This window comes from Scedosporium apiospermum, assembly GCF_000732125.1.
Source record: "Scedosporium apiospermum strain IHEM 14462 chromosome Unknown SEQ_SAPIO_0093, whole genome shotgun sequence".
Lineage (NCBI taxonomy): Eukaryota > Fungi > Ascomycota > Sordariomycetes > Microascales > Microascaceae > Scedosporium > Scedosporium apiospermum.
In genome coordinates this window covers 393,185-407,645 of record NW_015971794.1, presented here as the reverse complement: position 1 = coordinate 407,645, position 14,461 = coordinate 393,185, and the positions used below count along the sequence as shown (strand labels likewise).

General features: G+C 51.6%; 5 protein-coding genes across 5 annotated transcripts; 3 read left to right on the top strand and 2 right to left on the bottom strand.

Annotated features, from left to right (window-relative positions):
• Positions 1–246: 246 nt before the first annotated feature.
• On the top strand, positions 247–1,002 carry SAPIO_CDS4663 (uncharacterized protein; the record flags this gene model as incomplete). Its single annotated transcript, XM_016787159.1, has 2 exons — positions 247–300; positions 382–1,002. The coding sequence occupies 2 exons, from the start codon at positions 247–249 to the stop codon at positions 1,000–1,002; spliced, it is 675 nt and encodes a 224-aa protein (XP_016643268.1).
• A 2,537-nt stretch (positions 1,003–3,539) lies between these two features.
• SAPIO_CDS4662 (LysR family regulatory protein) lies at positions 3,540–5,181 on the top strand (the record flags this gene model as incomplete). The annotated part of the gene is made up of 2 exons (XM_016787158.1): positions 3,540–3,747; positions 3,890–5,181. 2 exons carry the CDS (start codon positions 3,540–3,542, stop codon positions 5,179–5,181), a joined length of 1,500 nt encoding a protein of 499 aa, XP_016643267.1.
• A 1,754-nt stretch (positions 5,182–6,935) lies between these two features.
• On the bottom strand, positions 6,936–7,738 carry SAPIO_CDS4661 (uncharacterized protein; the record flags this gene model as incomplete). Its single annotated transcript, XM_016787157.1, has 2 exons — positions 6,936–7,631; positions 7,724–7,738. The coding sequence occupies 2 exons, from the start codon at positions 7,736–7,738 to the stop codon at positions 6,936–6,938; spliced, it is 711 nt and encodes a 236-aa protein (XP_016643266.1).
• A 1,484-nt stretch (positions 7,739–9,222) lies between these two features.
• On the top strand, positions 9,223–10,732 carry SAPIO_CDS4660 (Polysaccharide synthase; the record flags this gene model as incomplete). Its single annotated transcript, XM_016787156.1, has 5 exons — positions 9,223–9,248; positions 9,309–9,752; positions 9,821–10,252; positions 10,335–10,445; positions 10,519–10,732. 5 exons carry the CDS (start codon positions 9,223–9,225, stop codon positions 10,730–10,732), a joined length of 1,227 nt encoding a protein of 408 aa, XP_016643265.1.
• A 602-nt stretch (positions 10,733–11,334) lies between these two features.
• SAPIO_CDS4659 (uncharacterized protein) lies at positions 11,335–13,027 on the bottom strand (the record flags this gene model as incomplete). The annotated part of the gene is made up of 3 exons (XM_016787155.1): positions 11,335–12,178; positions 12,242–12,512; positions 12,580–13,027. The coding sequence occupies 3 exons, from the start codon at positions 13,025–13,027 to the stop codon at positions 11,335–11,337; spliced, it is 1,563 nt and encodes a 520-aa protein (XP_016643264.1).
• Positions 13,028–14,461: the final 1,434 nt, after the last annotated feature.

Genomic DNA, 14,461 nt, shown 5'->3' with positions numbered 1-14,461 from the left:
AGGTCTGAATCAGAACTGGAGCAAACCTCCTCGCTCCTTCCACCCTCTATACCCATTTCCGCTCTGAATCACCTCGCTTACTCTCAACTATAAATACCACCGGACCTCTCGAGTTGTGCTCTCTCTTCTCCCTAACATCATATTCACCCCATCTTCCAACTTCCAACTGGCCATCCAAACAAACCCATTTGCATCCATCGCAACACTTCGTTCGTCTTTGCTCATCCTCGGAACATTTCAACCATCATGTATGTCCCTACCCTCGCTACTCTTGGTGGCCTCCTCGCCCTCACTGTCAAGGTATGTTGTCTCCATTCTGTGTATTTCCACTCCCCCTTCCCCTTCCCTCAACCCTCATCCTAACAATTTCTTCTCTGACAGGGTATGCCCGCCATCGCCACGGATGACCCCATCACCCCGGCCGCCACCTCTTCTGCCGCCGACGAGTTCGCCGCCCAAGGCTACACCATTGTCCCCGCCACCTTCACCGGCGATTTTGGCTCCAACGGCGAGACCATGACCCTCAACGGCACCATCGAGGAGGTCATGGCCCAAGTCGCCGACATAAACCCCAACTACAAGTGGGCCGACGAGGACGACTCCTTCACCTCCAAGGGCGACCCCGAGGACGACGCCTGGCGCGAGCGCAAGGTCGCCAAGAAGGATTGCAACACCGACGCCGGCAAGGTGGTCCAGAGTACCATCCTCGCAGGTGTCCAGTACCTCTACAAGAAGCCCAAAGACGAGGCCCGCCTTGAGGTCAAGACTTGTTCTCGCATCAGTTGCTCGTACAATGCGGCCATCTACATGTGTTGGGACCCCGTCGACGGCGCTCCCGCTGTTTACACCCAGCCTTGGTGGTACGTGGCTGACTACGCCAAGGGCATCGCGCTCGAGTGGTGCCCTCACGAGTTTGATCGCGATATCGGTACCTACATGGTTGGCGGCAAGACTTGGGATCCCATGGGTCTTGCGGTTCATGTCCGTCGCGACAAGTGCTAAAATGGTTTTCGTCTCTTTCCCTTTGCCCTCGTTGGGCGTCCTTTGAGGGGAGTATTTGGCGCCATTGATTGATAGAAGCACTGAGAGAGAAGGACTGGAAGGAACGAAGCAAGGAACAATCGGAAGCCTGCAGTTGGGGATTTGTTTTTCGCCATGGCACAGGAATCGGGCTGTGAAGAGATGATTTCAATAGCCTGGTAATAAAACCACGTTCAAAACCACTTTTACTACTGTGTGTGTATCGACGTCTTGTGTCTTCGTAACTGCCTCTGCTCTTCATCGACTCTCGATTGACAAACCGTGAATATCCACATACTCTGCTGAACAGACTTCTGGCTAACTAAGGAAACCATTCTATTCATATCTCAACAATTTTTTTTAAAACATTTTCCGGCCGATTGATTCCGGAGATTTCCCGGTTACCAAGCGAGCTGGGGAAAGAGCGCAGTCCCCCCAGGTTGGCCTGGTCGCGATGATTGAACGCCTTTGACGCCACGAATAAACGAAACGTAGGGATTTTGCCAAAAAGCCGAAGGTAGATGCGATTTGAGGGTAGCTTCTCAATTTTCTTTCCTTCTCGGTGCACTCGCCGCCACCCGAACGAAATGCTAATAGGTAACGTTGTTCGTCCACCCCAGGACCCCAAACACTTCGGCGCGAATGAATCGTTTCTCATCCTAGCTTGATCAACTTTGGGGTATTGATTGAGGGTGCAGAGTCTCTTACCGTGAATCCAGCGTTGTTGTCTCGTTTTTATTACCCCCCACCGCCGCCGCCGCCGCCGCCTCCTCCATCACCACCACCGTATCCACCACCTCCACCATCTCCCCAGCCACCGCCGCCTCCATCATTCCCATTCCCACCGCCGAAACAAGAAAAGCAGCCGTCGGCTGCGCCGCCTACATCGGGGTCGGCATGGTGGCGATGGCGCTTTCCCTTCCGACGCCGCTCCTTACGGTTCCGAGAGGACCTTGAGCGCCTAAAAGGCCAACAGCACATAGGGGCCGATGTCAAGAGTGGTTTTATTGTGTGAAGAATGGTCAAGGAATAGGGCTATAGTAGTATTTCCAATATGTGTAGTTCGAATTTCTCGGGAAGTTGAGAGGAACCCTTGATGGTTTGGGTGCTCTGGATGGGGGGCAACGTCAAGGCTCAGACTTTTATACAAGAACGGGGTTGCACCACTTTATGAAAGAAATCGGGTCACGCGCATTCCGGTACATTCATAATCGGGCCGCAGCAAGGCGTATTCTTATCTGTCCCGGGAATGCAGGATAAGCCCGGTGCGTGAGATTTGGGTCAGAAAGAGGGGGGGCCGCGATGCAGCTGTGGCTCAGCGAGTTTTCCTCAGGTAACGCTGCCATCCCAACTTTTACCCTCTCATGCATTTGCTCGCCTTGAATGCGACGTCAAAGGTTGACGTTTCGTTAACCGCGTAATCGCACTCTTGCATATATCTGTGTGAGGCTCTTCGATGAGAGCCCCGACTTGCGCGGATGATAACATCATCCAAGCTTACAGGATGACGCGCCCAACGCTGGCCACCTGATAAACGCGTCATGTCTATAAACACCGGATGCAGCTACTTCTCGCTACTTCTCTATTTCAGAGATTGCCTGCGAGGCGAATTGCGGCTCTGCCCACTGCAGCCACTACCAGGGGCAATGCCGACACCGACCTACCGAGTAGCTTTATTTTTGATGTACAGTATCAACTATCAAGGCTCCTAGGAATCTGGAATCGACTGCCGATTCTCTCGTTCTTCAGCTGGTAAAGCACTTTATTGGATGTCAATACCTACAATCCGCAAATCTCGGCATCTCCTTTTAAGTCCGACAACGTGCGAGCGAGCCCTGTGTCCGTTTCCAGCACTCCCCAGCACTGAGGTTTTACGGGTCGCTTTTTCGGCAAAGAATTAATATTCACTGCTTAAGCTGAGACAGCTTTAAAGCCACGGCAAAGAGAAGAGCCTTTGCCAGTTCGAAGCATGTCCATTCGGGCTTGTGACATAGAGATGCCATGATTAGATTTCGCCACATTCGAGAACCTTGCTGCCGCGAAGAGCGCGTCGCAGCGTTGGCCGAGGAACGAGCTGAAGATGGAACTACCAGCCCACCTCTCTTTTTTCCTCCTTCGTCTTTTTTCTCCCTTTTCTTTTCGCTGTCCTTTTGCTTTAGTTTGGTTTTATCTCTATTCTTCCGCCGAGTCAGTATCCCGTTGATGTTCCAGATGGGAAATCATATGTCCTTTCCACCCACATCAGGTCCAGGTCATTTTTCGACTTTTTGCTTCTTTCGAGATGCGATTGATGGATTTTCAGCTCTTACTGTCTTGTGTGGCGCTTGGCCCAATGCAGAGATGATAGGCCCGTAGTTTGAGACTATTCTGCACGCCCCACGCAACGGTTACCATGCATAAATAGGGACGCAGCTCCCTCAGCAGGGCTCTCATGACCTCTTTTCCCCCGTATGCGTAGCCATTCGAGGCTTGATTTCCATCGTTCGACCTCGAGAATTGAGACTATCGGCATTTACGGCATGGGCATACTGTTCGGGAATGGGAAGCCACAAGGGCCGCCAATTGTGGCTTCCGACAAGGTCGTTCAATTGAGCGAGCATGACGATACTGACGTTTACCGCTCCATTGTTCTGAGCTTGATGCTTCGTTTCGATGACGTCCTAAACCCCGAGAAGTTGCACGGGGCCCTTGAAAAGCTCCTCAATCGGGACGGGTGGAGGAGGATAGGTGCCCGATTGAGGCTTAACGTCGGTATTGAGCCCTCGAATAATTTGAGACGCGCCTCGTCCTCGTCTCTTTCAACCCCCAAAATAGAATAGCACGGCGCGTCAACGTTCGCATTCAACTGACCCCTTGAAATAGAGCACAGGTAAACTCGAGTATCACATCCCCGAGCGATACGACGAGAACCGCCCATCGTTCGAGTACACCCATGTTCAGCACGGCATTCCGATCTCGGAACACCCGCTGGGTTCACAGGTCCCGAATGGCTTCACTGGCGACAGTCCAGCGATCCTACCCAGCGCACTCCACCTCGTTCCATTAATGCGCGCGCCCAATGCACCCAGGACGCTCAAGGATTACCTCGAGTACGACAGGCCCCAAATCCACCTCTACGTCATCTCCTTCACCGATGCTACTCTCGTCTCATTCACCTTTCCGCATACGCTTTGGGACGCCATGGGTATGGGAGAGTTCCTCACTGCCTGGACAGCTGTTTTGGCTGGTCGCGACCACGACGTGCGGCCCTTTCACAACTACGATACGGACCCGCTCAAGGACATGGGCCGGGAATGCAAAGAAACGCACAAGCTGGCGGACCAACAGCTCTCGATTCTGCAGCTGATTGTTTTCGGACTCCGTCGCTGGTGGGACCAGATGATGTTCAAGGAAGAAGGCCGCATTATATGCATCCCCAAATCCTACATCCAGTCTCTCCGCGAAACTGCCCTAGGCGAGCTCAAAGCGGGGCCTTCATTGCGCAATGATGGTGGTAGTGAGGATGAGTTGTTCCTCAGCGACGGTGACCTGCTAATGTCCTGGATCGGCCGGGTCGTGGTCAAGTACACGCCACTCAATCCCGGCCAAACAGTAGTCCTATATAACGCCTTTGGTATGCGGCCGCTATTGGCAGAGGACGTTATACCTTCGACCGCAGCGTACGTTGGGAACGCAGTATCTGCTGTTTACACCCTACTACGGGCCGGCGACATCTCGACCCGCCCGTTCGGCTTCGCGGCGACCGAAGCGAGGCGCAGCCTCACTGAGCAACGCACTCGCGAACAGCTCGAGGCATTGACGGCAATGACCAGGGAGAGTATCCAGAAAACGGGATACCCGCCTCTATTCGGCGACGGGACCATGCAACTAGTCATTATGACGAACTGGTCCAAGGCGAAGCTCTTCGAGATGGATTTCTCCCCCGCTGTTGTTTCGAAAGCCAACGCCTCGCCGCCTGAGGAAGGGGAAGAAACGAAGAAACGGGGTCCGGTTGGCAGGCCGAGCTTCATACAGCCTTTCGGTGACTCTGACTACTCTGTGAGGTACGCATTTCAAGTGTCTGGCAGGGATGCGGATGGCAATTACTGGTTATCTGCGATGTTGAGGAAGAAATCTTGGGCTCCGCTGGAGGAGGCCTTGAAGCGAGGGGAGATGATTTAGAGGAATGCTACCAAGGAGTTGGTCTGTTGTATAAAATGTTGTGTCCTGGATCCCAAGGAGTTGAACACTCCTCAAGACGCATCTACAACTAATCCGGTCAATGTATTTTTGATGCCCGATGTGAAATGGCCGTCGGGCGTCTTTGCCCCTTAGGAAGCTACTAATCGAAGGATTGTTAAAGAGGCTTTAGATACCATGGGACACGGCGCAGAGAATTTACAGCGTTGCCAGACGCCAGCCCGCGCCCAAAGTTGGCGAGCATGACGCCGTCTCTTGAACACTCATTGATTCAGTACAGAATAAATGCCCAAGACTTAATGCACGATGCGTGGACTGCCCGCATAGGTCGTATGGATGAGGCACCAATCGCTCATTGGTTCTGTTAAAATTCGCTCCATCATTGATGTCTGATGGGGGAGACAGCGCCTGGAACACCACTTCCCTCAAGTTCTCAACCGCAAGTCGTACAGTCTCGGACAGACTAAAGCACATATATTATCTAGCTAACCTAGAGTAAGCAGCACTCCCAACCGAGTCGTGGATCTTATCCCCTGTTCCTCAACATGTTCAACTCTTCCCAACCATGGAGTTTATAGGCAAGGTACGTTTCTACTCGACTCAGTCCCACTCTCGGCAAAAAGTCACTAAGAGAATGAAAATAGTTGATCACCGGCATCAACTACGTCGGGTTTTTGCTATCAGTTTACCTGGTGCTAGCCTTTGACGATTACCTGCGTGACTACATCCGCTTTTACGTTCTCCCGACTATTCTTCCTCGAAGGCAAAGGACGTTGCGGATGCAGGGCGATGATGCCCTGTCACTGCGTGTGCCACTCATGATCAACTTAATTTGCATCTTCTTGTCGTTTTTCATACGCTTAAATCACTGGCCATGGTTTATGGTAGCCGCTCTATGTCCTTGGCTGGTTTTGTGGATTGGCCCAGAATGAGGCAGCTGGGGGAGGGGGATGATAGATCTAGCTCTTCTGAACTATACTACTTCACCAAGCAACAGAACCCGGCACTCCTCACTCCCTTCGGGGACCAACATTATCACCGTGTAATTCACCAACGCAGACTCCGCGTCCTCCATCGCCTAGCTTAGGTCCTCGACCAGCTTTGTCTCTGTTTCGTGCCCTCGTTTACGCGATCTCTTGCAACTTTGGTGACCCTCGGAGGAAGGAGCCATTGATCCCCTCCCGTTCCTTCCCTATTCCCACCTTTTAAGAAATTCAGCTTGCCTATGCTATATAAGGGGGGATCTGGTGGCAAACTACCAGCCGAGTAGCTCAAGCATCTGCCAATGCAATGTGGTCTAGCCAACCCAAGCGCTCACAAAGCTAGAAAACCGCCCCGGACTGTTTTCGTAGGATGCGCGTGTTCGACACAAACTACCCTCGCTTTTTGCCCCCTTTTTTTTTCTCCCTCCAACTCACTGCAAATCAACCTTGGGTATATTATGATATGTCCTACAATTACAGATCGTCTTGTGGATACCGATTATTGAAATCGTATATAAGATTGGAGAAATGTCTTTCTTTGAATGTCATCGTATTAAGATCAGCCGACTTATCTTCGCTCTTCTACCTCGCCCAATACTGCTGCCACGCCCGTGGCGCCTCCCTGGCCATCGGAAGACATTGCAGAAGGAGGGTGGTAGTAGGACACAGCCACTCCAGCACCAGTGAGGGTGGTTGCACCTACAAACGTACATCGCTCTCAGAGAAAAATAAATCATCATTCCTGGACAATACTCAAGTAGCCACATTTGGGATTGGATTTTGAACTGGGTGCTCTCGGTCGTAGCGATTAATGGCCTCTGTTATCTGCTCCAGATGCTGTCTCGATTCGCTCGTTCCTTTCCCACTCTTTGTTTCCGACGCTTTGAGGAGACCAGGGAATGAATACGTAAAGGTCCCTATTGCCGCTGCAATTAGGAAGAATATCAGAATTCCCAATGATCCGCCCTTGCCGTTCTGTGGAATCAAGTCATCGGTGTAGATGCATCCCAGATATACGCCCAGTCCAATGATGAACGCATTTAGAGACAACCCGAGGAAGCCTGCGGGCGAAGCGATCCGAATTGCGGCAAGCGCAGATGCCTCTCGTTTCAATAACTGGCTCATGTCGACAGTAAGTCCCCTCGTTGGAACTACGGTTTGTATCTTGCTCTCGATGGGATTGTCTCCGGACACCTGGAAAGCCGGGTGGCTGGACACGGCATAAGCGCCCCGAAGTACTTCGACTGGTGTCAGGGGGCGGGAACACCAGTCGGCCACTTCCACAGTGCTCAGCAGACCGTTGAGCTCCTGCTGGACAATGAAGCTGGCATAGACGGACAGGATGCCCAGAACCAAGCTTGCGACGAAGAAAGCGGATGCAGTCCAATGCGCCTGCTCGACAGCTTCGAGAGATAGGGCTGAGATTCCAACCTGAGCGGCGATAGCTCCCTTCATTGCACGTCAGTTCTGTTACTATTTCCAATCAATAAATAGTGTATTGGAGCCTGGTACACTTCTAGGTATTGTTCCCGGACACTTACTGCGACAGAAATCATGTTGAGGTTAGACGCCAGAAGCGCGCGAACACTGAGGAAATCTGTGTCTGCTTTTGATAGGGCCGATTCTAACCTGTCCAAAGTGGCAGATGCGTCTGGCAATAGACCGAGGAGGAGATCCGGGATAATCCCATCTTTGGTATATACTTGATGATATTTCTTGAGCTTTTTCTCAACATCTCTCGAAACGAAGCCTGCGGTAAGAAGTACAGGCACGCTACCAAGGATGAGACCAGCGAGTTCGATTCTGGACATACTTATATATATATATATTTTTATAGCCAAAATGGCGAGATGCACACTCAGAGGGTTAATCCAACACCGTGTGGGCGAAGTATAATCGAGGGTGAACGGCGGAAGAAAGGCAAGTTTGGAGGCAAGTTTTCGGACCAGGCTGGAACCGAAGTGCGGGGTTTCCGCCAAGCAGTGGCGTCGCGCCTGGCGCAAGAACGTACCTGATGAAAGGAAGCCTATATCGCTGGAAACTGGAGTAGGGAGTGTAGTAAAATATTCGCGATCACGCCCAGACGAAATCATGGCCCAGGCTATCATAATACCACGGGCGCCCGCCAGCGCCCTGGGCTGTGCTGTACATCTGCCGCCCCTTATGTGCTCTATGGCAGCTTTCACTCTTTAATGGTTATATGGGTAAACACCCGGTCCCAGTGAGAACGTGTTAGAAGTTAGCGTTACAGTGGATTTAGTTGTTTGATAAACTGACATTGGGTGACACAGCACCACTCACCACGCCCCTAACAGGGACCATCGAAGAGAAGTAGGACACGGCGTGTCCCTAACGGTTGTCATCGGGGATATGGCATGGGAGAATAAGTGGAAACTCAAGGCCAAGGGTATAGAATGAGTTGTTGAGAATCTAGACCTAGGGCATTCTTCTTGCTAACCTTACCCTGGCGACCTCATTCCATCTTGGTAGAAATGATGGTGCTCCTCTTGACGTCAGGAAAGCGTCCTTCAACGGCCTCTGCCGTCCTAGATAACGACGTCTGCATGCAGTAAATAGGATACCAAACGGCAGCGGGAGGACTAGATTGCGTCTAAATCCCCGAAACGTCCACATCTGGCTAGCTGTTGCACTCCGTGAACTGTGAGGACTTCAATCTTGATTCTCAATATCAGCCCAACACCACGAGCCGGCCGGGGCCGAGAGAATGGAGACAGCCCCACCACCTCCCAGGTTAACCCGCCGGTAGAGTCGTAGTCGGACCCACAACAGAGGCCCCACGATTTCCCCTGACCGAATCTGGCACTCTGTGTACGCGTGTAACTGTGGATGCAGTCTAAACCTAACAGGCCTAGTCTCTGCTTTGATCTAGTCCCGCCAGGCACCATGCAGTGTGGCCGGATGGCTCGGTTTTATTGGACAAGTCGGTGGAGATTGGTATGTATTAAGTCTCAGGGGTTTCGTCTTCTTAACCGAGGAGCCGAAGTTTGTGAGCTACTTACTTGACCGCTATTCATCCAAAATGGCCTTGGCTCTCGGAGCCCTCTGGTAAGTGTATTTCGTGTTGCGAAAAGCCGTCATTGACGAGGTGACTGAACCTGTTTGAAGGGCCTGGAGTGTCTACGACAAAGCCGTCATATCTTACTATGCCAGAAAATACAAACCGGTGCCGTTACCCGAAAAGCCCAACTACGGCCTGGGAGATGTGAGCATTATAGTTCCGACAATTGACACCGAGTCGACCTTCACCGACTGCATACGCCTCTGGCTCAAGTCCAAGCCTCTTGAAATCATCATCGTAACCGTCGAGCGGAACAGAGACCGTGTCGTGCAGCTGGTCCTGCCGTTCCAAGAGGATGCTAGCAAAATCATCATTCTGCTTTCGCCTGTGGCCAATAAGCGTCAGCAGCTGATAGTCGGTGTCAAAGCTGCTCGAGGCAGAATCTTCGCTCTGGTGGACGACGATGTTTATTGGCGAGTTGATACCGTTGTCCCCTATCTCTTGGCTCCGTTTGAGGACCCTGAGGTAGGCGCGGTGGCTGGTATTCAAAGGTCAGTTTCACTCAGTTTAGGTCCAAGCTCCCCTGGTTAATACACAAGATTAACTGGAATCCCACTAGTGCTGAGATCCCGCCCGAGCGCCAAGATGAACGGGTCATCACACCGTGGGAAGCAATCTCAGCGTTTGATTTAAATCAGTGGAAACGCTCCCGAGAAGTGCACTTCGCAGCAGATGGGGGCTGCTGGTGCCTGTCCGCGCGGACGTTGCTCATCCGTCCCAGCATTGTCCAAGATCAGAGCTTCGCTGATGCGTACACGCATGAGACCATCGGCAAGAGGGTTGTGAACACTGCCGACGACGTCGTTTTGACTGGGTGGGTGTTCGATCGTGGATGGAAGGTCTGTATTCAGAATGTCTTCGAGGCCGAAGTCACTACCAATATTCCTCAAGATCACAGGTTTGCATGGCAGATTCTCCGCTGGGACCGTGGAAACTTTCGCACTTTCTTAGGGTACATCTTTGTTTACCCCGGCTACCGAAAACTGATGCAGTAAGTCATGCTTCGTCTCAGTTAGGAACATACATCGTTGTCGTGAGGCTGCTTGATTTGCATACTAACTCCGTACTAACAGGAGGCACCCGTACACAACTTCTAAAATGGTCGAGCGCCTCGTTCGACCCATCTGGGCCATGGCATACCTCGGTGCTTGGCTTCTAACGCTCCGTACAAGACCTTGGATCGCGTGAGTACTCAGCTCACCGTACCTCATGCATATGGATAATATTAAGTGCTTTACTGAACCCACTACTCAACAGGTTTGCATTTATAGTTTGGATGGCCTGCGGATGGGGCGGATATATTTCAACTTACCGAGAATTCCTCAAGCGGTACCCCTACTGTCGACGTCAAGTCTGGGCGTTCCTGCTCATGGACTTTATTGGTCCTGTCGTGGACATATACATCTACTTCACGATGAGCAACGACAACTGGTTAACTCGGACAGCGGATATTCAAGATATCAAGGAATAGGATGTTGCTAATGCTGTGGGAATGAAAGACGTGATCGGGTTCAGACACCGCTCTTGTCCGGCCAGTGCTCGATACAGGCATGTTCCTCGCTCGACAGCGTACCATGGGGCAGGTATTGAATACATTGTACTCCGGTGCCATTCTATATAATAGCCGTTAAAATTTGAACATATTTTGTTCCATGTCTGCTTCATTGATCAACCTGGCGTCGGCGCCATGTATTACCTGGTCAAACGGCCGCATTAGTCGACAATCCTCTCGTCTACACACGTACGGCTTCCGTTTCTAACAGATAATTCCACCTTTGCCTGAAAAAAAAAAAAAAATGTCTAACTTTAAGCAAAGTACGCAAAGATATTTGAAAGAAAAAACCACGGCAAAAAATAATGGAAGATGATTCCATCTCCTTCTTGACCTAGGCAGGGATCGAACCTGCAATCTCCTGATTCGTAGTCAGACGCCTTGCCATTGGGCCACTAGGCCATTTATTCCCATTTTGTGGGAACTTGAGTGATTGATCCCTCGCGCTAACGGGATCAAGTTTCTTTTTCCCCTGGCAGCGATGAAGTCATTGTCGAAGCTTCAATCTCCTTGCGAGTCAACTATTTCTCCAGGTCTTCCGTACCTGGAGCCCCAATCTTCTTCTTCTTCTTCGAATCCTCTGTAGCTGGAACTCCGGCGCTCTTCTCCAAGTCTGCATCCGGAGCTTGGGCAATCGTTCTCTTGGAGTCAGGCAATTGTCGCCACTCCATTGCCCAGCTCACAGCCCAAGCAATGGCCGGAGCAACGACGGCCACCCAAAACACATTTCTCAAAGCGGAATTGAATCCATCGACGACCGCATCCAACAATTGCGGCGGAACCATATCCCTGAACTCCCTCCCACCAGCCGCCACCACGGCCGCAGCGTCGACTCCCTCCACCTCCATGAGATTTCGCAAAAGTTTGTCGGTGAAGATGTTCTGCCCAACGCTCGGAGCCAAAGCGCCCCCGAGCACCTGGAAAAACATGACCATCACGAGGCCCGTCGGAATATCTGGCTTGCCAAGGACGACTTGAACCGCCAGTATTGGCATCTGGCTACAAATTCCGTATCCAATTCCCGATAGAATCTGGAACCCTATCCATTGCCCTCGAGGACTATCGGGGCGGACGAGTTGATACAGACCACCTCCGACGGTCAAGACTGGGGCGCCGACCCACATCAGCGGAACATAATGTCCGTACATTGACGCGATCCAACCAGCACAGACTGTGCCGATGCTATTAGACACGATCATCGGGAGCATATTGATCCCCGAGTCTCTGGCACTGGTATTCCTGACCGATTGGAAGTATATGGGCCAAAAATACGATTGCAACACCATCGCCACCTGGACGAGCATCATGAAGGCGCATGCTGCAGATACGGTACGGCTTCGGAAGATGCGAAGAGGAACAGTAGAGCTAGAGTTGCATTAGCAAGAGCGCTGGGTTTTCTCCGTGTGCGTGTGCATCAAATGAACCAACCTTTCTTTAAACCGGAATTGTAGGTATAAGAAAACAATCGTGAGTAAACCGAATCCAATCAGGCAGCCAAACACTTTGGCGTTAGACCATGGATAGACGATGCCGCCCCACTGTAGAGCCAAGTTTAAGCATGATGTTGCGCCGAGCAGTAGAGTAGCCCCCGGAATATCGAGTTGGCGTATCTTCTGGATCCATGGCAGTCCTCCTTTGACAGCCGGCGGGGGATTCCTCAGTGCGAACCAAACCAGAGCCAGCCCAACAGCCCCGAAAGCTTCAATTAGTTCGTCAGCTACAGTCACGACGTTAAGATTATTCTCCGTCGAACAGAAAAAACTTACGGAGATTAATCCAGAACACAAATCGCCAAGTAAGCGTTTTGCTGTCGGTTATAGAGCCACCCACGAGCGGTCCGATGGCAGATCCGATACTGTACATACCTAGGACAATGGGCGAAATTTTTGCCTGCGTCTTCAGAGCGACGCAATATGAGAGAATAGTTGTCGTCCCACTCACTATGCCAGCAGCACCTATGCCAGAAATGGCTCTCCCTATGATAAGCGCCACCGAATTTGGTGCGACTGCTGAGACGACAGACCCAAGCTCGAAGATGATGAGCGAACTGCAGTACATCCACTTGATATTGTAAAACGCGTAGAAGCGGCCGCAGGTTGGCAGCAGTGCCATTTGCGCGATCAAGTAGGAAGAGCCATACCAACCGATGTCGTTCAGACTGTGGAAGTCGCTCGTGATCTGCGGTATTGCGGTTGCTAGGCTTGGTATGAACATTCGGGGCACTACGGCTCAGGTTGATGGGCCAGGGGAAACCACGAACCGAGAATCGTATTGTCGAGTGCCAGCACGAAGCAAATGGACATGAAAGCTAAGGCTAAGCAGGCGAGAGCCCATCCTCGCATGTACTCATGATGCTCTTCGCTCTCCCGATTATCGATTGCCTGATCCTTATTCTGCCGGTTTTCTAGGATGCCTGGAGTCACTCCAACTGGAACCGTAGTCTCTACCGCAATGCCTGCCATGATTGTCGGTCATCCTTTGCGAGAGGAAACACGGAGGAAATCGGACGTAATGAATGTTTTCATGACGGATCCAATGTGAGGGAGGTTGCAAGAAAGGTTGAGGGTTTCCGGCATGAATATAACATGGAGCGGTGAGGGGAGGGGAATGTAACCCGGCCCGGATCACCCGGTCGGTTGTGATTGGATTGAATTCAACATTGTTAGACGAAAGCCGTCTTCGGGTGACGTGCCTTGTTTCTAGCTGCCTGACGCATTCGATACGAAGGTGAAATGAGGGGTCGCCGTTCCATTGAAAAGCTATAATGCGTATATTATATCCCCCACGCCTCAATCCTTATGCCCAGGCGACGTGGTATTACCGCCCGCTACGGATTCCCAGGCGGGGAGCCAGGTCAGTGGGCTCGCTCGGATCCCGCTACGACCGCAGATCCCTCGTCCTAGGGAGTCGGGACGAGAGGTTGTCGCGTGATATCCTCGTGTGAACCCCCATCGAGAATGAACGATGCGGTGCTCTAATCTTGCATTCTTGGGCTCATCTTTACGGGTCAGACTGTTCGTGGTTTCGGGTGGGTGCCAGAGTTTCGGATTCGATCACATTTCTCGTCCGCGATCTTCTATGTGCCTAACTGGACGCGTGGGGCCAGCTTAGAATCTGCAACCGGAAGTTCTAAACACTGCATCCAACGAAAAATGCGGGGATATCGACGACACAGCAAACAGACAGATGCGTACGGGCGTGAATGGCGAGGGCTCAATCGCATGTAATGGCTCACCCGAGGAAGAACGCGGAGCATTGATTACACTAAGAGACCGACTGTGTAGTCGATACCTTTCGCCTGGGAAGGGGCTGCCCACATGCTAGGAAGTTGTTCCGAGTTCGTCGAGCTCCTTCATAAGCGTCGGACACAAGTTGAAAGGACCGGCAAGAGCAGCCGTTGCCCATCAGCATGGGCCGTCTTCTTCCCCAGTAATCCTTTATACTGTTTAAAATGAATATTGAAGTAATTTGTCAAATATGAATACTTCCTACCGATTTGAGCTCACCCAAAAGCCGTAAGCGGTGGCGGATCCGATACCTACAGAGATCCTTCGTCCTTTGATATACGAGAGTGTGAGTGAAATGCGCAGCTGCGCATTTCAAACTCCACGCCAATGTTCATTGACTTGGCGATCCATTCACATCCCG